Raw genomic sequence first — 24,335 nt, forward strand, 5'->3', positions numbered from 1 at the left:
AAAGATATGCATCTCTGGTCTTTCTCGACTTTCTCGGTTCACTGAAATGGGGACATTTTGGAGGTTCATAGGTGTCTTTACACGATTCTTAAATATCACGTTAAAATGACAATATTATAAAAAATCCATCCATTTTCAAATTATTATATTTGTCGAATATCTATGTAATTAATAATAAGATAATTTGGTTCACGTTATAATAATTTTATATTAATTTCATATTAATAATTTTACGTTTTAGATTTTACTCAAAATAATTATTTATTTCGCATTCTCTTAATTACGACGTTCGGAAAAATATTGAACGCGTGCAAAATTATTAGCATAATAATATCGAATAGCTTCTTGTAAAATTTCGATTCATCTCGTGTTATATCGAACCGCCATATATTGTCTCTAGTATAAATCTACCAAAGATTTAACGCTTCACAAACTGTCATTTGCACATTCCGCTCAACCACCTATTCTGCACGCGAAATCCGTTTCCGCGGCTTCCTCCAATTTGTTCGCGTCATGGAAATTATGGGATTCTGGATTCTCGCTTCTATACGTATAATTTGAACTAGGACGCCTTAAAGCAGATCCTTCAAAGCCATTCAAGCACTTGGAATTAGATACATAAATCATTCCTCCACGTGTAAAGCAATGCCATTCAACTTTTAACGATTTAAAAAAAATTTTCCCAAGTTTTCTTCATCGCATAAAATATATAAAATGATTAAAAATTAATTGTTAAGTCAATTTCTGTCTTTAAAAATTCTGTGAGGTGTATAAATACATGTTACGATAAATTATTGATTAATATCATACTGATTAAATTTTTCATTAATTTTATTCAATAAGCGAGAGCTATATTTTCATGCATTCTAATACGTTCCTTCTTTTTTGTTACAGAATTGCCAGCTGAGGAAGGTGAGTATCGATGACTATCGCCTTCGATATCGTGACGTAGAAAATAGGTGAGGTCTTGCGACAAATTGACATGCGTAATAATACAAATTATTCTCGACGGAGCAAAACCGGAAACGCAAAAAAATTCTTCTTTCCATTTGCAATTTGCTTCTATATCGATCGATTTGTACATCGTTTAAGAATCTGAGGTGTGTATGTGAGAGTTCTTAAAATTCTCGACTTCTCAACTTGACGAATGTCGATCTCTCTTCGCTGGGAGGAGAGGGTGAAGAGACTTGGGCGCCATGTGAACGCGTCCGCTATCAAACTAGGCCAGCCCGCAGCTTCGTAAGCTTCGCGAATTAGCGTTACACGCACATTGAATGCACTTATGCATGCATAAGAGCGATGTATCAATCTGCTGCTCAAGGGAATCAAAATCTCTCAGCTCTTGATGAAGATTACTTAGGAGCTCTAATTTTAGAAACAATATTAATCCTTCGAAACAAAAAAATAAAAAATAGATTCATGGAAAAGGAATATAATCTTTTTTAATGTATCAAAAATAAAAGAGGGAAAAATCTAATATATATAAAAAAGAATAATGTTTAAATTTTTTTATAATATTCATTATTTTTTTATTCAAGATTCTCTTCGAGTTTGTATCTTTTCATCATTTTTCTGATTATTATATTTTAATTCCTTCAATAAATGTGTCTTTCTCTCTTCATTTCTCTTCTAATGTAATCGAGAATCTAATTAATAAATATAATTTGATTGCGAGAAAGAGATATTCCAAGTAAGATTTATTAATTCAAAAGAGTTAAACAAAAAGCTTACGGCAAAGATTAATTCTAAATTCTTGGACGTAAAAAAATATATAATAGTAGAAATATTTTTTTTGCAATTTGCCCACGATGGGGGATGAAGGGCCGTTCGAATGCAGATGCCACTTGCCCCATTTACCTGTATCGAAAGACACCATAGTGTCGCCTTCGACTCGGCCGTAATTGCATCGGCATTGCACTCGACCCGCGCGGAGGCTCAGGCTATCTTTCCATCGACCTTCGACAATGGATCGACCCACCGTAGTTACGGCTCTTGCTCGGTTATTATTGTTCGCGATATAGAATTATCATATATATATATATACATGGAATAAAAAATCGAGCGATTTTTCGCGATACAAATTATTGCATCTTCATCGAATGTATATTAAAGGTGTATACGTATATGTCTAATTATTATCGTATCTCTTCTCGTGAAAGATTCTTTGAATTAAAATCTTATTTACAATTTTTTCATCTCATTAAATATATATTAAATATATATTGTTTCTTTTGCAAAGCAATGATTAGACTTTTCTCGCGAACCTTTCACTCTGAGAAATTAAATAACAGAACGCGCGGTGTTAATATATAATGCAAAATATGCACATCTCTCAGAAATTTTTTTATAGTAAAGTAGTTAAATTTTTAACAGACAATTACATTTTGAAGACGGAATTTTTTTTGTTAATTTGCTTGTATCTCAGTTTACTTTTCAGGATATACTTGCTTAAAATATATAATTTATTTATAAACTTGTTTACGTTCTCTTAACTTATTCTATTTATTATTATTTTCTTTAATAATAATATATTATTTCGTACAAGCTCGATTCATTTACAACAATCAAATTTGTAATTATGTGTTAATATTTTAATTAATAAATTGCAAGGACTAACTAAAACTTAAATTAAATTAAAAATTAAATCAGAATTTTTTGAAATTTTAAGAACCTAACTAAGTTGACCCGCAGATTGATCGTTAAATTTAACAATATATATTATATGTAGCTGTTTAAGCGATACAAATGTTTTTCTTTATTTATACAAGTAATCGCGTGAAAATTAAATTACGTATTATTGAGATATATTTAGAGACGTATTATTTCAATGATTGATGAATCAGTCTCTTCGACATTAAATATTTTGAGTCTATCGAAGATAAATCGATGATAAGATAGGCTACAGCGTATCGTTCAATTAATATCATTCGAACATAATTTAATATTCCGGCGCGAGTCCTTAACTACCTCTTTCGATAATGCTAATAAGAAATAAAGTTTTCGAAAGACGGAAACTTTTATCGAACAGCTAATACGATTTTTCGCAAAACTCGGGCGCGATGAAATTTTCTTATTCACGAAGATGAATTGAAGGTAAGGTATTATTATCAATTTTGCTCTTTCGTAGTTGAAATTGAAAACACTTTTTCGAGTCAATGATTTCTTAGTCTCGACGTAATTAACATTATTCGGAAGACTCGGTTTGCAGAAAAATTAGCATTTTCGAAATTGTGAAGAATATTTTCGACAAACTTCGTGCTTCTCTTCTTCGCAGCAAAAGTTCGTATAATATAAAAGAAAAAAATGTGTTCTTGTGTCATGTAGTGAGTCAGCAGGATTAAACCCAAGTAGGAAAAGTATTCATTTTGACGTCAAATCGCGTCGAAATGACGTCAAAAAGATTACTTTTGCTGCCTAGGAAAGAGCGCGCGGTCAGAGAGACGTTATCGTCTGTTCGAATGTTATTTTTTTAACGTAATCTTACGAAATCTGATGAAACATCCTCGAAGAGCGATCAAGGTCGTATAATGAGATATTCTTGTCGTCAATTAATCGCGCGATCGGTTACAAATATACCACTATCCGCAATCGTCATCGCGCTCCGAGGATATGCGTGTGTCTCTATCTGTATACATTCTATCAACCGAACGACACATCTATTGTAACATGCTGAATCCGACAATGAGAAGCATGTTGCCATATATGCGTGTAGGTGAGAGAATGGGGGGAGAGGGAGAAGAAGACGAGGAGAAATGTATACCGATGCAGCGCGATATCATACCACGATATTAATTTCCGAGACGTGGTGGAATGTATACCGCGAAACGTTACGTGCAATTTATATAACAAAATGTGTACGTTACACATTTGCACCGACGATACGTATGCATTAAGGCGCGAGAGAGATGATCTTAATGTTGTGTAATTATAATTTTTTTTTACTATGTAATAATAATTGTGTGTGTGTTAATAGAATTTTTTTATAGAAGATATGTGTAAAATTTTAATTATATGCTGAAAAGTTACATAACATGACGAGTTAATTAAGAATGTTTGAACTAGTAATGTATTTATTATTATTAATTAATTATTAATTTTATTAATTAAATTTTATTAAATTCTTTTAATTAAAAATATTAAATATTATGTGTTAAAAAAGTTTGAAGTCAATGTGATTATCGTTTACATGTGTCTCAATTGAAGATATTATCTTAACATAAATATATGCATAATCCGATAAGTCTTTCATTAATCTTTTATCACATTAATTTAATTGTGTGAATGAGTTTGAATATAAAATCATAGCTGTTTCTATGTCTTACTTAATGCTTTCGTCTAGCACATCCAAACAGATTCGTCTCGTTGACCGCCTTCATAAATCATTTTTTATTAGTATGTCCTTTCTGACTTGATGTGAATGAATCATTAAGATTCACAATTTCTATTCACGTACATTACACTTACTTAATTTAATTTTTACTAACTAAATTATCAGATTTCATGGAAAAATTACTAGATCCTGCAGCTACAAGAATACTTGTTTAACTATCGAAGTTTTTGATTTATTATTTATAATTCATGTAAGAATTGATATATTGTGAGTAGAAAGAAGAACGAATATCATCGAGCATCTGAAAAAATTTGAAGAAATGAAGAGAAGAAGCTCTATTTTCTCCACAATCATTATTTTCATTTCTCTTTCTTTTCGCCGCTGCTGCAAATTATAATTAATGAAATCGCCAATCGTAAAGCGATGACGACATGACGTCAATTGCGTGCAGGCAAAAGATTCTAGTCGTCAAGGACCCCTGACTACTATCATTCTTTCCCGACACATATTATTTTCCTTCAACGTGCTTGCTGACGTTGGACGTGTCGAAATGAGATTGCGTCTGCTTTTACGAGGACCCTTCCTCGTAATACGAAATTAACTCCTGTATCCACGTCACAAAGCACATATTGCTTTAGGTTAAAATAATACCTATAGATATGATGTGTACGGATAGCTTGTAAATGCAGCTTATTTAATCTTTCAATTACTCTAAAAATCGGTTTCAAAGATGGATAATTTTATAATATTGTCGAGTAAGGATAAAATAATTCCTGATCTGAGCTTATTAAAAGAACAATATTTACGTTAAACACTTATGTTAAATACTGAATTGTGAAAATGTGAAGAGAGAAACACAAATGGAAAGAGAAACAAACAATTTTTCTCGTGCAAACATTTTCCAATAGCTTTGTGATTATTATTCGAAGGAAAATGTTTTTCTTGCACATATTCAGTGAGATACTCCTCATGAATGCGTATTGCATGTTGCTTTTGATAGTACAAGCGCGGACAATGATGTATTATTACGAGTCACATTCGACATTGATTTCATTGTAGTGTATACAATTAATAGATCCCGCTTGTTTTGTATAGTTGAAAATTATCACCGACGTTTATGCGACTAATTTATAATTTGAAATGTAATTTGAAAGTTAGAATTTTATTTTCAATCTAATTTAAAAATATTAAACTAAACTATATCTATACCTAAATATCTATTTTATTATTATTATTATTAATATTATTATTTGAAAGAGTTTAATAATTATTTTATAATTTTATATATTTTGCAAGCATGTCGATTTGTCAATTTGTCGCAGAGCAATATTTTTTGAAAGGTATTTGGTATTATAAAATAATACCAAAGCTTGATCGTAGAAATTCTACGAATATTATTATATTAAAAATATTTTCTTGAAGAATAACAGTTTCTAGAAATGTTTCTATCTTCTATATATTATAGGCAAGATTATTAATAATATTTAATTAATTTTTTGCTTATAGGAAAATCCATCTGGCAACTCGTTTTGGAACAGTTCGATGATCTTCTAGTTAAGATTCTTCTATTAGCCGCCATTATTTCTTTTGTAAGTATAAGATGCGATTATAAAATAAATATATATCTCTTACCATATAAAATTTAAATAATATAAGAAACGAATGCATCTATCACAAAGAAATAAAAAATGCAAAGTATTCTAAAAAAGAATGATTAAATATGATTATTACGGATTATGAGATAAAAGTATGTGTCATAGACCTAATCTTTCACAAAACTTGTGATAGAATGAAACAAATTAGAGACATTCTTTTTCTCTCAAATTTATGCCGCTTCGCTAAAAACCTCGTAATTATATGTTTACGGGGGTTCAAGGGTAAATGAGGCTAAATATACCTTTCATGAGAAGTGAAAAAATAGCATATTGATTTCAAGTAGCCGTGGTGATCTGATTTTCTCTTGGCGCATAAGAGAAATGTATAACATTTACTATGGAGTCTATGATTTGCAAATTGTAAAACTAAAATAAGTCAGCACATGGCCACAATAAATTAGAGAAGAAAATTTTAGCAGGACATGTACGTTTTAAGAGATTAAAATCTATTATAATATATATATATATATATATATATATATATATATTTATTTATTTATTTATTTATTTATTGGGCGTATTAACTGATATTATTGCAAAGATTGAATTATTTACATCTTTTTATGAATCCTTGGAATTCATTTTCTATGAGTTTCTAAACTTTATCTCGAAAAGAATTTAACAGCCAGCTGAATAAACTGAATATATTAAATATTTGTCCATCTTCCTTTTTTTCCCTCAAACTTTGCTAACATGTTATTTATTGTTCCTCAGGTATTAGCCTTATTTGAAGAGCACGAGGATGCGTTCACGGCCTTCGTCGAACCCTTCGTTATCCTGCTCATTCTTATCGCCAACGCTGTAGTCGGTGTCTGGCAAGAACGGAACGCCGAGTCTGCGATAGAGGCGCTCAAAGAATACGAGCCGGAGATGGGTAAGGTTGTACGATTGGACAAATCTGGCGTCCAGAAGATACGGGCCAAAGAAATCGTGCCCGGTGATATCGTGGAGATATCGGTAGGCGACAAGATCCCAGCGGATATCCGTCTCTCTAAAATCTTCTCGACTACCTTAAGAATTGATCAATCTATCCTGACCGGCGAATCGGTGTCCGTCATCAAGCACACCGATCCTATACCCGATCCACGCGCCGTCAATCAGGTCGGTGAAGCTATAGTTATATAAATATTACTACTTTATAATTAAACCTATACAATATTTGTATCAATTTCTATGAAAAAGTTAAAACTTTTATTCGTTGCATCAAATAAATGATTACTCAAATGATTACTCGATAACTAAATGTTGAACATCTAATCTATATTATAAAGAATTTTTTAGAAGAGAGAATTTTTATCAAGGTTTTTTTTAATAAAATTGTCAATGTTGTGTTTTTCTAGGACAAGAAAAACATCTTATTCTCTGGTACCAATGTTGCCGCTGGCAAAGCTCGCGGTATCGTCATTGGAACTGGCTTGAGCACGGCCATCGGTAAGATTCGTACAGAGATGTCGGAGACCGAGGAGATCAAGACCCCATTGCAACAAAAATTGGACGAGTTTGGCGAGCAGTTATCGAAAGTCATTTCGGTGATTTGCGTCGCCGTGTGGGCCATCAACATCGGCCACTTTAACGACCCGGCTCACGGTGGATCCTGGATCAAGGGTGCCATCTACTATTTCAAGATCGCCGTCGCTCTCGCTGTAGCCGCTATTCCTGAGGGTTTGCCCGCTGTAATCACGACTTGCTTGGCTCTGGGTACCAGGCGTATGGCCAAAAAGAACGCCATTGTACGATCTTTGCCATCTGTAGAAACTTTGGGTTGCACATCTGTCATCTGTTCCGACAAAACTGGCACTTTGACGACTAACCAGATGTCCGTTAGCCGGTAAGATAATTCAATAAGTAAAATTATATATATAATATATAATAAATAAATATATATATATATATATATATATATATATATGCGTATGTAAATGCTGCTCCATTTCGCTTATTAATTTTTAACAAGTTCAATAGTTTTTTCTCGTTATTTAAATACAAAATAGCTAGCTAACGCATAATTTTTATATATTTACAGAATGTTTATCTTTGATAAGATTGAGGGTAATGATAGCAGCTTCCACGAATTTGAGATTACCGGATCGACTTACGAACCCATCGGTGAAACTTTCTTGAGGGGGCAGAAGATTAAAGGACAGGATTTTGAGACTTTGCATGAAATCGGTACCATTTGCATCATGTGCAATGACTCTGCTATCGATTTCAACGAGTTCAAACAAGCATTCGAGAAGGTCGGCGAAGCCACAGAGACCGCCTTGATCGTTCTTGCCGAGAAGATCAATCCATTCGGCGTGCCGAAGACTGGCCTGGATCGTCGAACAACTGCCATTGTTGTTAGGCAAGATATCGAGACGAAATGGAAGAAGGAATTTACACTGGAATTCTCACGTGATCGCAAATCCATGTCGTCGTATTGCGTGCCTCTAAAATCAACGAAATTAGGAAATGGACCGAAACTATTCGTCAAGGGAGCGCCAGAGGGTGTGCTAGACAGGTGCACGCACTGCCGTGTCGGTGGTCAGAAGTTGCCACTTACTTCAACCCTGAAGAATCGTATCCTGGAGTTGACCCGCCAATACGGAACTGGCAGAGATACTCTGCGTTGCTTGGCTCTCGCCACTGCCGATCATCCGATGAAGCCCGACGACATGGATCTTGGCGATTCCACCAAATTCTATACATATGAGAAAGAGCTCACGTTTGTCGGCGTAGTAGGTATGCTCGATCCGCCTCGCAAAGAAGTATTCGATTCGATCGTTAGATGCCGTGCCGCCGGCATTCGCGTAATTGTCATCACCGGCGACAATAAGTCTACTGCTGAAGCTATTTGCCGACGTATCGGAGTCTTTGGCGAGGATGAAGATACCACTGGTAAATCATACTCCGGACGTGAATTTGATGATTTGCCAATGGCAGAACAGAAAGCCGCTTGCGCCAGAGCTCGTCTATTCTCCCGCGTAGAACCGGCTCACAAGTCCAAGATTGTTGAGTACCTACAAAGTATGAACGAGATCTCTGCCATGGTAAGTCTTAAAATCTTAGAAAGTCTTACCCTAATTATTTCAAGATAAATTATTATTCTTAAATTAATAATATAAACATATTTTTGTTTTTAGCCAATAAAATCTCTTAGAAGATTGCAAAGTAATTTCATATTGTTTTGTAGACTGGTGACGGTGTAAACGATGCTCCTGCCTTGAAGAAGGCTGAGATTGGTATCGCTATGGGTTCTGGCACTGCGGTCGCGAAATCGGCTTCGGAGATGGTGTTGGCGGATGACAACTTCTCCTCCATTGTAGCTGCTGTAGAAGAGGGTCGTGCCATCTACAATAATATGAAACAATTTATCCGTTATCTTATTTCTTCCAATATCGGCGAAGTCGTCAGGTACTTGCGAGATATACGAATATGCGATGAGGAAAATTACGATGAGAATCGAATATTTGAATGTTATTTTGCAGTATATTCTTGACCGCTGCCCTTGGTCTTCCTGAAGCTCTGATCCCGGTTCAACTTTTGTGGGTCAATCTGGTTACTGATGGTCTTCCAGCTACCGCTCTTGGTTTCAATCCACCTGATTTGGATATTATGAGCAAAGTAAAGTTAAAGAACTTAATAATAAATAATACGTACTGCCACATTATCGAACGCTAGATTTATTATTATGCATCCATTATAGCCCCCTCGCAAGGCCGATGAATCACTCATTTCTGGATGGTTGTTTTTCCGCTATTTGGCTATTGGTGGATACGTAGGCGCTGCCACTGTCGGCTCGGCTGCTTGGTGGTTCATGTATAGTCCGCATGGCCCTCAATTGAACTATTATCAAGTAGTAAGTTCTGATAAAAGTTTGTTTACCGTTTGTTTACCGTTTGGTTACCGTTATAATAATAATAATAATAATAATATATATATATATATATATATATATATATATATATTTATAATTATTTAAAAATTATCGAAATCGAATTTCTTTTAAATCATTTGTTATATAATTTCACTTATTTATACAAAATATAGACTCATCACTTGGCGTGCCTTGGTGGTGGAGAGGAATTCAAGGGTATTAACTGCAAGATCTTCTCTGACCCTCACCCTATGACTATGGCTCTCTCTGTGTTGGTCACTATTGAAATGTTAAACGCCATGAACAGGTGAGTAAAGTCTTATTATATAATTTGTATCACATTTTCAGGTTATAATAAAATCTGCATTCTCTTATTTTAGCTTATCTGAGAATCAGTCGCTCATTTCTATGCCGCCTTGGTCCAACTTGTGGCTCATCGCCTCCATGGCTCTTTCTTTCACACTCCATTTCGTCATTCTGTACGTCGATGTTCTTTCGGTGAGTACATATCAAAGCTACAATAGCGGATGCTCATGAAATCTTAATGTTCCAACAGCCAAAGTGCGTAAATTCGCGGATAAATTCTAAGAATTCGAAAAACCGTTAACTTTATTGTTTCAGGCCGTATTCCAAGTGACCCCGTTAACGGGTGAAGAATGGCTTACCGTTATGAAGTTCTCCATTCCAGTGGTACTTCTTGACGAAACCTTGAAGTTCGTTGCCAGAAAGATCACAGACGGTGAGAATCCAATTTACACCGTACATGGGATCGTTCTAATGTGGGCTGTGTTCTTTGGACTGTTGCATATCTGTCCCATATAGAACGTCCGCGAATTAATAATAATATTAATCTAGCAGATGATGTTTTTTTCCTATGGAAAAGCATCCGCGATTATAAATTTTTGGACTCGCAATTGCATTTAACCGAAGCTCTTCCCACCGTGACGCGGGAAGGCGCGAGATAAGTTATTAACAGAGTGCGTTCAAGTGAGATTTTAACAAATTTGACTGTTGTGCATGGTGTTAGTACAACCATATGTATATGAGATACGCCACCAAGGCCCACCATGCCCGCATCACACACCGTACCTCGACGTCGCTCAATGATCACGGGTTTCGAGTGGCATCGAGTGATCTATAAAGAAAAACCCCAGCGTAAATCAAAGATTGTGATCGTTAAATTATTTTCTACGAGTGCCTTTTGAACATTGAATTTCCTCTGCAACTAATACGAAATTATTCGTAGATGTTCTTTCCAATGTAAATGTGTTTGATAACGTCCCAATCCTTACGTACACTATTATTTTTATGTCTTCTTTTTTTTTGAGCATTATGCATTCTTTGGTATGATTAAAACAACAGATAAATTGTGGCACCAGTCCCATAGCGCACCAACGCAATTAAGACCCATGTTGATTTATTGCACGCATTTTTCCATCTGCGTTTCTCGCCGATATTAATAACGTTATAACATAAATTTTTATATCTGTGCATGTTCGCGGGGTGTATAATTGAGCCTGGTCGATTTATAAAGTACAAAATACAGCATGTTAAAATCGTACCGGGAATAATAACTTCGGTTTTCAGCGCAGATGATACGTTCGTGACATGAACAGAGGCATTCCTATTAAAGTAATAGGCGCGTTTACACAACGAAGACAATAAAACACTCGGCAGAAACGTAGATGGAATGAACAATTCTTATCGTTGTGGCTATATTATATTTGACTTTCCTTTCCCTTGATTTTTATTTTCAGATTGAGTTTAATGCACCACGCACGCATTGAATTAGCATAATATTCGGTTCACGCGAATAACGTACATTAATTGTTTCATAAATTTTTCGCTTACATTTCTTTCCCGTTGCTTTCAATGTTGCTTGTTATAAATCATTTATTGATGGATTCTTAGTGTCCGGTGTTCCTGTTTCATCCCCGAAATCAGAACTGAAGCTGTCTGAGCGTTTGCTGAAATTTTGAAAGGAATGCAAGAAACTTCGCACTAACGGATCTCATTTTGTATTCTGCATACCGTGTCTTCCTTCTCGTAGAGATAATCCATGCACGGTAGAATTAACAGCACATTTTCGTAAGATCCTTTCTTATCACAATCTATTCTTTTTAATTGTTATGTATCCTGTTGTGCCACAAGATTAACGAACGATTCAATTTCGCGGTTCTTTAGAGTGCTAAATATCTTCTTAATTAATTTAAAATGAAAATAGAAAATTTATTTTCAATATCTTTATAAATTAATTTTCTATCTAGATTTTCAAGTTATATGTTGTTAGAGACCAATCTGCCTTTCTAACGGGCGCGACAAATCGTGAAGTGAATTGATTTTGTAAATATTTGCGTCTAATTGATTTCTTTTGAAATTAAATATTATTTAGAAATGAGCGATTATTGACATCGATCGTAATCGACACGACAGGATTTCTTCTAATTTTTCATCCTGGTTTGCAATAATTGTCTGTCTTTTATCTGAATAACCTATTATATATATATGTATTTATGAATATATATGTATATATAATAGGTTGTGTGTGTGTGTGTGTGTGTATGTGCGTGTGCGTGTGTGTGTGTGTATAATTTATATATTTGAAAGATTTATGTAGTACAACATAGATTCGCGTATCGCTAATTTCCGGATATGGACTGCAGAGATTCGTAAGTGTAGAGTAAGGCAATCGTTAAGCAGAGGAATAATATAATTGACATCACTATTTTTCTCAAAACGCAGTCCATAGATTTTCTAGTACATTTGTTCATATACATTATTATCAGAGCAGTGATCTGAACACGAATATATCAACGTCAGAATCGACTATCTATTTTTATTAAGTCATTCAAGTTACGTTGCTCGTAGGATTAATAAAAAAAATGACGTAGATGTTTTTCAAATAAATTTATTTTACTATTGATAATAAAAAAATTGGCTAAACGCGTATATCATTGTTTTCCGTCTCTGCTCCCGAAAAGCTTTTTGTATTCAATTTTCATTTCAAGCACACGCATATTAAACTTACAGGAACATCCCTAATTGCAAAATTCTGATTTTGATGAAATTTTACGAATATGCAGAGGAAGTCAATATGTGAATAAATTTAATAATTTTTTTCTAATACATAAAAAAATTGCTTTAGAATTGAAGATTATTTCTCACAAGAATCATTATGTGTTTTTCATATAATTTTAATATAATAAATCATTTCATAAATTATTTAAAATGTTAAAGTAATACATTTGTAATTTAAGACAAACAATGTAATTTGACCAACTGGATTAATATTCAAAAAATCAATTTTTATTGTTACTAAAGATAGACTCGCTTTAAGGAATGATATATTATTATCAATTAAAAATTTTTTTTAACGGAAAAAATTTTTTTAGTGACTTTCTTCTCTAGGTATATACAAAATTTTATTAAGGATCATCGATGAGTTTGCTTCATTGAATTATAATAAATTTTGTGGACGAAGATATATTTGTTCTAAATTATGGATGTTTCCTGTTGATTTTCTTGCTATGAGTCATAATTTTAAACGATCAATATCCAGACATCGCCAATCCTCGGAACTTTTACATTGGGAAAGATAATCCCTGATTATTAGTCGAGAATATATTTTTTGATTAAGTGAACAAACGAGTTCGGTCACTGCCTTAGCTACACGCGCCACACACGAAACGAATAATCGGTGTCGTCACGAGTACGTGGGCCTTCTGATGCATCTGATCAGTTAGTCAGTTCACCCCTTAGATCGTATTCTGTCGGTGTAAGCGTATGATCCTCGTCTCAGAGATACACTAAAGCGCTCATCCTAATCTCTATTTCTTTCTCCTCTCATTTATTAGCGACACGTTTAGCAAAAATCTTCATCTGTCACAATGCGATTATTTCTAAAGCTTGGGATAGAAGCAAGAGCAATCGTGAGACACGACGATAGATTGTATCGAAGGGCCTTTACACTTTCACCGACAGTGCACGATGCAAGGTTTATCTTCGGATCTTCGTAGAGATCGCCGTAAGACGGTCGCGATCCAGCGTGCGAGACGCAACGCGTGCCCCGTTCCTCGGACATGTGCAAACGCAACAAGACTGACGATGTGTTCCGCAGAGGAGCGGGCGCGTTTCCGCTGCGTTTTCCGCGCGCGCGACGCATAATAATAATTTAATTGCGCCGCTAGCAGGCGCTCATCAGGAATCGTGCCGTAGGCACGATAGTGTAATATAATTAATTAATTAGCAACGGTTAAGGCGTGATACTTTGGTATGGGCATAATTAAAACTTAATCAGACCGAACGAGTTAGCGCTGCTACGCACTAACAGACATGTGTCTTGAGTAAAACGGAATTAATTTTTAGCGCGAGAGATTAACTAACCGGCGTGCGTGTCCCTCAGCCGATGATCTGTGCCGCTAAAATCGCCTGCAAATATTTTTCTGCGCCTTACGAGGTGATGACAATAATCGTCAGATTTGGCTCATTTTTGTACAATCATTAAAGCTCATTAAAATTAATTAATATGAAATATTTTTTATAGAGAAAAAATTCCGAAATCTTAAAGTACCTTCCTTATCATTATCATCTATTTAATTATCAGAAGATACAAAATTCTGAACATTTATTCGGAGAGATGATAGCACGTTAATTAGCACAGGTACACGCGCGCGGGGGAGGAGGATCATTATCGGTAGAGGAGAGTCTAATGCAGTTCCGTGACGCTCAATAAATTCGACGAAATTAATCGGGGAGTCTGGATGCGAGATAACGTGTATGCCGAATCTCGAAGAAGCTCCCAAAAGTAGCTTCGTAAATCTTAGAGGGTCCGGGACCTGATAAAAGGGATAAAAGGGGTGCTTCTATTTTTCTTCGGGATTCGTCGCCCGTTACTCCTTCGCGTCCGAGTCTCCGCTTCGTCCACAATGTATCTGTAAGTACTTGAGTGTGTATTGTATTTTACGTTGATCGAGAATGACGGAGTAGTGCCATCGCGACGAAAGAACGCTGCGTGACGTCATGCAATTATTGATGCGTTTGTTTAATGAAAATTGCAATCTGATTATACATATTTCGATTAGCTTTTGATGAAATTGAGAGAAGAAATTGAAATGTATGTATTTATAATTGTATTTCTTTTTCGTATCATGTATAATTTATTAATATACATTAATTATAATTTAAATAAAAAAATAGAAATTATACTTTTTTGTTCGATCAAAGTTAAATGTTAGATGCTGATCTCGTTGAATATTTCTCATCGATCTTTTGCGTGACGTTGACAAATCTAATCGCAGTGTCCAGCGACGATGAGACTACGCGACGTTTCCTGCAGGAAGTACCTATATTTCTTTAACGATAATAAATAAATATTAATATTATTAACTTATGGAATACTATGACACTGAGTGATTTAAAGTATACACACTCGCCGCGGATGCGTTTCGCGGCATACGATTACCCGGCAATTATGATTGCGGGTGTAATCAGATTCGCTTAGAGGTGAAAAAAAAATTAAATAAATAAATAAAGAGAAAAATATACAACACGAATCCGACTATTGCGCGGGTTACGAGATCCAATCTATATCTATGATAAATATAATTACGTCATGTGTAATTTCTTGTGTTGGCGTTCGCAATTTCTTTATTTATCGTCTTTGATTCGTCTTTTTGTCGTGTATTCAATTCGAGCTCATACGGAACGATATTATAACAAGTGAGAGTATATATATATAATATATATGACGATGATATGGAACGATTTAGAGTGCATTACTTGTTATAATAAAAAGAATCATGTGTTACTAATATGCGTGTCTCGATTCTCAATGATTGGCCTATCGATCCACCGGTGACTTTCGCTTAAATTTGACAACTATCGCGTTATATTTTTTACTATCGCAAAACACCGAACACTTAATATACCACTGACCGTAATAAGTGTTTGGTTCAGTCTGTGTCCCTAAGTATGCTCCACTTTAACTTCTTCTTGCCTTTTTCTCTTTTTTATCTGTTACTTCCTTTCACGAGATTCTGAATGCTCATTGTAACCACAGCTGGCTTAAGACATTCAAGCGTGGGCCAAAGTTGCACGAAGTTATCATTGTAAATATAAAATCAGAATCTTAGAATTAAAACTTAATATCTATCTTTAATTTGTAATTCCATGAATATATATGAAGTTAAGATGAAAATTTTATCGAATATTTTTAACATTACGTGTACATGAAAAGACTATATATTTTGTGGAGAGATATTAGGTCCAAAATTAAAATGAGATACATTACTCGATAATTTTAAAATATTAGGACTACGGTCCGCTCATCCAATGATTAAGGCAGCCTTTGCTTTTATACATATTTATATGTAATCTGTGGAATTTCTCGATATAATAAATTTCGAAAGGTTCGTAAGGACTTCTCGACGAGGACCATCTTGCGAACAACTCGCTTACATACGAAGGCAAGATTTCGGAAGATAAAACACCTATAACGGTGATGCCGAAATATCATTTTTTTTCGACAATAACGAGTCCTCGAATCTTTCCATTATCGCGGCTACTATGTGTCCCATTTTGCCCTCCCTCCCCCCTTTTACTACCACGTCTTTCCTATGGAAAGTTGTGTTTGGAGTTTTTGCATGCGTTCACTGGAAAAAAAAAACCGATGTGATAACTGTCGACCCGGAATGATCCAAGTCCTAAAATCGAGGAAGTTGAAAAACATCACCCCCTCGATACAACGCGCGACCTCGACACTCCTTTTTGCTAACCCCCTGCCTGCTGGTGTGCCAAACTGTACAGTCACAAGGAAGGACGGTCTTCGGGAACGGCTACGAGTACGTGGATAACACAGGTAATGTCGAAAAAATTTTAAGATTATAATTTTTAGATTTTAAGAGACTAATTCTTAGGTATATACGCTCTAGCGCAAAACGTGTCGCACGAACTGTATTTCGAAAACAAATTGTTTTCAGGGTAGCCATACATGTATGCACCACTCGATCAAATTGCGTTTTGTATATAATTTATATTGTGTTATAATTATATATGATTACCCAGTAAACAAGTAACACTTATATATTAATTGTTATTTGTAATTTCTCACTCAACAATATAACTGTTACATAACATGGAATTATAACTAACAGTTATATAATTGTTATTTGGCGTTTGCTGGATGTATACATTTTTTCGAAGAAGATATTAAGATTCTGTGATATTTTTTTATTCCATGACTTTGTTCCATGTTTCTACAATTTAAATACAAGACACATTCCTTATCATATGTACATGATCCATATGAATTCCACGTTGAAGAGGATTCGCAATACATTCGTATGACATATATAAATACATAATGTATGTCTATTTTAGAATTTAGATATAGATAGTCTCTTTATGATTAACATATTCACACCGCTGCACTAATGCATCGTCGCCAAGCTTGCATCGATTAGCAGCTGCATCCCGCTCCATAGTGGACGAAGCGCGTGGCTTGCTGTAGCTGAGCCAGCGAGAGTGGCCTGGCGTGCGGTGGAATAATCGATGTTGCTCTCATATGATTGCAGTGGCACTGTCGGTGACGCCGCCGAAATAAAGACCGAGGGGGCGTAGGGCGAATCTTGAGAGAGACACCTATAATCGGCCACAGCCGAGAAATCTTGGCGACTCAGCACTCACACTACACTCTCGAGCTGCTCTCGAAGAGGGACCGGAGACATCTTTTATGACAGAAAAAAAATCCCCCCCCCCGAGAATACGAAACCAAAGCACCCCTCCTTCCCCCCAACACACGCACCGCACAAACGCACGCACTCGCCGCGTTTGCACGTTCGTCTGCGTGACGATCGGACCTCAAGATCGATCTCCCGATCAAGAGACGACGGGAAAGAAGGAAGAGAACGAATGTACGACTAGCTTAGAAGGATTAGAGTACTGTCGCAGTCTTTAATCGATACTTTTATTCGTTTATTACGTTGTACACGCCGGTAGATCTCCACTTGTGTCATGATTGTGATGATAAGCAAATATTGACTTTATTCGAAGCTCGTATACTTTATTTCATTTGTCATGTAATTGTATCAACAAGAGGAGAACGCATCGTCGAAACACAATGTTCCTCTTTTGTGAAAAGGAATAGTGTGTTGATGCAAAACTGCAGCGATCTCGTGATCTTGTTTTTTGCAAGGACATCCGTACATTCGTTCGTTCGAGCAAACCTCATCCATTTAGTCCGATTAATCCGAGGATCGATCGTTTCAGATCACCGATGTCGAGAGGAGGATGCAGGAAAATGCGCGCCCTAAAACAGCCAGCCTTGCACGCTGCGAATCTTTTCCACTTTAGTTCCTCGCTCTTTTTTTTCTCTAGGTCTCCGCCGCTCGTTAATAGTTCTCGTGTGTGTTATGTTGCAGTAAATGAGGTGGTCGTTGACAAGTGGTCCCATTAAATGAGTGGGTCGTCGACACAGGCACGAATCCCACACACTCCGTCGCCGCCGCCCCACCGAGCGCGCGCAAAAAAAAAAAAAATAAGCAAGCTCAGCCCGAAAAATAAGCACAGACAAACGAACGAAATAACCGGCGCGCTTGCGTTTGCATCGCAAGTAGAGCATCGCTATAATAACAAGAGAAACGGCAGCAGCAGTAGCAGCAGCAACGTACTCGATAACCACTTAGCTACCTGTCGCGATCTTCGGGACCCCTCGACCCGATCAATCGCTGCACCGCCTCGCCGCTGCTTTCTTTTTCATTTCAATCTTCTTCTTCTCCCTTCCCGCAAGATTGCTGCGCGAGAGATCGTTCGAGTCGAGTTCGTCGTCCCGCGGCGAAAGCGAAGCGAGCGAAACAGCATGGGAAACTCTTCGTCTCTTCAGTGTTTAGAAGCATTAACGTTCTTAACTCAACGACTGTGCCTTCTTAGAGCCGGTTGCATCAACGTCGATTAACGCTAATCTTGATCGAGCTACCTTGTCTCTGTCTACGCGAAGCGAACATTGAATATTTGTGATTGTAAAGTGCTGCGACTTGCGAAATTTTCAAGAAAGAAATTTCATTTTCCCTTTATCTTACGCGACATATATTTTTTGCGAAAAAAGAGATGCCAATCGAAACTCAAAATGTAATAATTAATATGAATTAATAGAGATTCTCTATTATTGTATTCTTTGTTTTCATTCGACACTTTGTACGTTAGATACGCGAGTGAAAGATTAGCTGATTCAAATCGTCGGTGCAATTCAGCCTTAGTTTCCTATCCGAGCGAGGAACGAGAATGTGATATAGCTGATGCGAGAAAGTAGAGGAGCGTTGCCTTGTACTCCTTTAACCCAAAGATGTGTTAACACATATAATGCAACCTTTAACGACCACATGATCTTTCCTTCTGTCCAAGTAACTGTCAATCGATTATTCATATTTCCGAGACGACGGCTTGTTGAAAATTTTTGAGCGAGATTCTTAAAGCGAAGCCGTATTTCTCAATGAAACGATAACCTGATTTTCTTAAAAACCTTGTTAATGTAGAGGATAGATTCGTGTTCGCTTTTCGTTGTGCTTGTATCGATTTAATCAAATCTTTTACTATTCCTTTTAGATGCGCTTTTTGTCTCGCCACTTCGTGCTTGCTTTTACATCGCTTCATTGAACTACTTTTTTTTTCTTTTTTTTCTCTCTTCGTGTTTTATATTTTTCCTCTATTTTTTTCATTCTGTCTGTAATCTTTCTGATATGAAAATCTCGCTGGGCGATACATTTCTCCCCCTAACAAACTCGGCGGTCGTGTGTCCTCGGTTATGCAAACGAATAAAGGGCAACGATCTACATTTTAAATCAAAACCAACTAAAGCAATCGTTGCCTTTTAACAACACATGTGCAAAGCCAGTTTTGATTCGTTTTTAAAAATTGAAAGATACAAATGTCATATTCCGGCGTGATCAGCTGATTGTCATTTGATTGTGAAGATCGCGAATTCTCCGGTACATCTTTTATAAAGGCGTGAATTGTCAGAGGAGATATTTCCTCTCGCAGGAAAAAGGAATGCGGCCATTATCAGAAGTCCCTTTCTCTCCTTTCTCCCTTAACTTCCGAGACGCCGTGTCCCGATGAATCCGCACTAGATTAGGCATCTAATCGCATACGCGGAGATTAAATACCCAGTCTCTCCCCTGTCAGCCACGAACGACGGAATAATCCTTCGTAGCTTGAAACGTTCGGTTCGACGACGAGAAAAAGACCGTCACCCGTACCTGGAACGCTCAATGATGTCACAGTCCGTCCGCGCGCGCTCGCGTTTATCCGGCGAACAGTCGCGAGAGAGAAAGAAAGAGAAGGAAAAAGGAAGAGAGGGAGAATCTCGACAATCCTATTAAACAGAGTTTCCATCCCTGTCGCGCGAAGAACGAAGAAACCTACTCGCACACCGTTCTGGATCCCCATGGGTCCTTCGAGGGATGCTGCGCCGCGTCATTCGCGCGATGCACGTGTTGAAGAAGGTGCTACGCAGCCGGATGCTGGATGATAGGGGAGAAATATCGACCGGAAGAGGCGTTCGAGCTTCTCGGGACGGATCGACGAGGGGATCGAGAGTGGTGGGTCCGCGAAACGACGCGGTTTCGAGCAGTGACGTAACTTTCGCGACTGGAGGCTGCCATCGCTAGGAATGTTTCTCTCTCGCGCGAGCCGCTGATGGCACGTCCCGCCTTTCAAAGAGCACTCCGCCGTTATCCGTCTCGGAGAGGACGGTTTTCGGAAATCCTCGACGGATGGAAGAGGGATAAATCGCGAAAAGCGCCGGCTCGCGCGGGAGGAATCGTCGGTTGGAGCTGAAGGCTCGCCTCCGGACACGCACGAAACTTACGTCACCGGGGAGTCCAATAATCCCGTGTTAAGTAATTATTGTAAATATATCCGACATAAAACGGAGGAGAGATACTATAAAGAAAAAAAATATATATAGTTATACATATTATATATTATATATATATATTTTTTTGTTCGTGAGAAAGCACACACAGATGGACGCGTCGTCGCTGCGGACGATAATAAATTATTGTTATCGATAATATCTTATTACTATTATTATTATTATTATTATTATTATTATTACTATTATTATTATTATTACTATTATTATTATTATTATTATCATCTTCGCTACTATTGTTAGTATTACTGTTATCATTAAAATGCGTCACTCATTAGGTGATGTACTTGTATATTACGACGTGACCTCTTTTGAGATCCGGGCTCTTCGAGCGAGAAGGATTCGAACTGCCGAGATTCGTGCGGGTTTTTTTTTTCTCTTTCCTTATTTATTTACACGGTTGACCACTCTTCGTGATGATATTAGAGGCGGAATTAGCCGTCTCACGGCGTTCTGATTGTTACTTAGAGAGAGAAAGAGAGACAGCCATCTCTGCTCACTTGGTCCGACTGCGGCTCTCCTCGGCTTTTTCTCGGCTAAGACTGACGAGAGTTCTTGTAGCGATATAGGATAATTAATATCTAACCGTGGACATCGAGCTGGACGACCGAGTTTCGCTAGCGTTGCCTTTCTAGCTCCTCTTTTCGCGCGCGCGCGCGAGAGAGAGAGATCTCGTTTTCCGCGTCTCGTCTCTGACGATCGATATTAAATAACTTGTCTCGGAGCAAATGTGCTGCAACATCAACTCGTCGGTGTCACGAAGTGAATCAGCGTCCAGGATTCACCCGGGTACCGAGAAGAAACGCGATGGGTCAACGGAGCTTCGTCGAACGAAGCAACGCGTTAGCTGCTTTCACGCTACGGTTCGCTCCCGGTGTTATTATCGTGTGTTGACACTTCTAATGGTGTACGTCCCGTGCCTTCCTGAATTTTTCTATTTCTCTTTTCGCTCCACTTTCCACACACACACATCCCCCCCTGGTCTCTTCTACTTCTCCCTTACCACCATCCTTCCTTCTCGTCGCGATCCACCATCTCTCGCTCTATACTCGACACGTACAATTAATAAGTAATTAATAATTAAGATTCAACGATCCGCGATGCGAAGTTTAAGAAATCGCCGTCCGGTATCGCGAGATTTCTTGTCGACTTTGGCTCTCGACACCCTCGAAAGTAAGATAAGTAGTAAAAGTCACACGCAAACAGCGTGCATATGTATATGTATATCATTATGTACATTATACACCTGTTACATTATGTATATACATATATGTATACGTATAAAAAAAAGAAAAGAGAGCATCTCTCTGCGCTCAAAAAAAAAAAAAAACAAGAATTGCATACGTATAGGTCGCTCGCATCGTCATCCTAATCTATCTACGTAGATGCGCGTATGTATCGGTGCGGATACCGATCGACACGTACAGATACGTAAATCAATCGCCCATCCTGTAATTAGAGTCCATCATTTTTAATATACGTGAAACTTATTATATCGTGGAGTGTAATATTCGTATTAAAAAAAAGAGGCAATCGCCCGCGCCGACGCTCCAATCGTTCTCGCTCGAATCGTCCACGTTGGAGCATACTCTTAAGAACGAATTTCATTATTTTCTTCGAAAACGATGACAAACCTTGCACATTTCTAATGTACAACTCGACAACTCTGTACGAATAAAGGTTTGGAAATAATCGAGGCCGGCCAACCTTGCATCCGTCTCTCGCGTGATCCCTCTTCGAAAAACTATCAATTTTTCAATGCTTATTAAATTAAGATAACTCTACAATTCTTTTTATTTGTTGGGAGAAAGATCTGAATGCATTTATACGATCAAATTTATATTTAATATATAAATTAATATTAAAAGAACTGACGTTACTTTTAATACTGATTTTAAAAAACTGGCATTATTTTTTATATTGATTTTAAATTTATCAGAAAGGGAGAACATGACTTTTTTGAATTAATTTATGATAAAATACAAATTTAATATGCGAATTTTATGATATCAATATAAATCTTATTCGGAAACCAGGGAGGTCTAATTAAATATTAACTTTTATTCGCTCTATATTAAATTTTTTATTTAATTTATTAAATTATATAATATTAAGTTTTATTATTCCCTCTATTAAATTTTTTAAAATTTTTTATATAATTTATATTATTCATATATAAATGGCGAATACAAGTGTATATTAAATGAGAAATGAAGTCTGCACGTCTGCACGTATCTAAGGAATACAAGATGTCAATTTTTTATGTACAAATGATGTGATCAAAGTGTCAAACAATTACTCAGGAACATACTTGTTTAAATTATAAGTTTAACCATCGTAAAATTTTACAATTACCAGCGCACGTGCATTTTTCACATTGCTTATATGGTTAACATTAATTATTTTTGCTATGAAATAATCTTGCAATATACTTTGCGCGTTAAGATGGTACGAACGCAGCTCATAAATTTTTCTTAAGTCAAAGTAAATAAATTTTCATCGTCTGAGAGATTAAAAAGTAAAAAATAAAACAGCACACAGTTCGCGAATCCTACACTGTCTGGCCAACCGGGACTTATTACTGCTTTGCATTGCAAATTTAAATTGTTTTCAGCGACCATGGGATGATGCGGTCTTTGTTGGATAAAATGCAAAGATGCTCTATCTACGTAGCACATATTTCAACTTTTCTACGAAATATTGCATCGCAAATGGTCGTCATATTTTGTTTGAAGTATAAAGACCTCATCATATATTTCTGGCAGAGTTCTTCTAAAATAAAGATAAAGGTTTTTTTCGTTTATATTTTACAGAAAGTCTAGCATCGTCCTACGTTATTTTGCAGGTAAATGTTAAATCAAGAAAGTTGGCCGTTACATTCAACAACGAGGCAAAAATTAATTAGAAATATTTAACATTAAAACTCTTAAAAGTCTGCGAAATTGCATCTCAAATATATGCACGCAAATAGATAACGAAAGTTTGTTTCGCGGTTAACACATTTAGGTTTTATCTTAATAGAAATTTAATTAAAGTGTTGAAGCGTTATTTTTTCGAGCGAAATATTTAACATTGAAAATTAAATACGTGTGATAAATTCTAATTAATTTTTATTGAAGAGGATCTGATTAATCTGATAATTTTGTTTCCATCGAAATTGTGTCACAGGATTTTCAAATGAAAAATCATATAATATCAATCCTTAAATAACACGAATGATTCAAATTATGAAGATATTTATTTCTAGTCACAGATAAATAATAAAAAACATGTATAACATCACTAAAGAATTATAACATTAAAATGGTCACAAGATGTCTCAATATATTATTATATATTAAAAAATGTATAATTTTAATATTAACTTTATTAAAATATCTCCAACACATATCATTAAAAATAGCTGAAATTCGTGAGGATATGTACTAAAAGATTATAGTCTCATTAACTGACGGTAGTGATGATGCAAACTGATGTTCAGCGATAAGAAAAATGACAGCAACTATGAAAGAGCATGTTTTATTTTTCGATTTTTTAAAGAATAACAGAGATGTGTATTTATTTATT

The 24,335-nt window shown here is 36.3% G+C and overlaps 1 protein-coding gene across 6 annotated transcripts in view; it reads left to right on the forward strand.

Annotated features, from left to right (window-relative positions):
• Positions 1 to 22,465, forward strand: part of Serca (ATPase sarcoplasmic/endoplasmic reticulum Ca2+ transporting SERCA) — a 44,631-nt gene extending 22,166 nt beyond the window's left edge. For 3 of the 6 annotated variants that reach the window (XM_083105381.1, XM_083105382.1, XM_083105383.1), the window contains exons 3-13: positions 895 to 912; positions 5,837 to 5,919; positions 6,700 to 7,086; positions 7,326 to 7,813; positions 8,009 to 9,014; positions 9,158 to 9,378; positions 9,453 to 9,588; positions 9,671 to 9,823; positions 10,015 to 10,148; positions 10,222 to 10,339; positions 10,463 to 11,100. In XM_083105381.1, the coding sequence (XP_082961507.1) occupies positions 895 to 912; positions 5,837 to 5,919; positions 6,700 to 7,086; positions 7,326 to 7,813; positions 8,009 to 9,014; positions 9,158 to 9,378; positions 9,453 to 9,588; positions 9,671 to 9,823; positions 10,015 to 10,148; positions 10,222 to 10,339; positions 10,463 to 10,663 (2,945 nt within the window). In that variant the 3' untranslated portion in view covers positions 10,664 to 11,100. Of the gene's footprint in view, positions 1 to 894; positions 913 to 5,836; positions 5,920 to 6,699; positions 7,087 to 7,325; positions 7,814 to 8,008; positions 9,015 to 9,157; positions 9,379 to 9,452; positions 9,589 to 9,670; positions 9,824 to 10,014; positions 10,149 to 10,221; positions 10,340 to 10,462; positions 11,101 to 11,752; positions 15,652 to 17,412 lie in introns of those variants that run through there. The other 3 variants (XM_083105386.1, XM_083105385.1, XM_083105384.1) reach the window with 3 other exon arrangements.
• Positions 22,466 to 24,335: the final 1,870 nt, after the last annotated feature.

This window comes from Camponotus vicinus, unplaced genomic scaffold (assembly GCF_025532165.1).
Source record: "Camponotus vicinus isolate PSW18456_S1 unplaced genomic scaffold, iyCamVici1.0 SCAF_7, whole genome shotgun sequence".
Taxonomy (NCBI): domain Eukaryota; kingdom Metazoa; phylum Arthropoda; class Insecta; order Hymenoptera; family Formicidae; genus Camponotus; species Camponotus vicinus.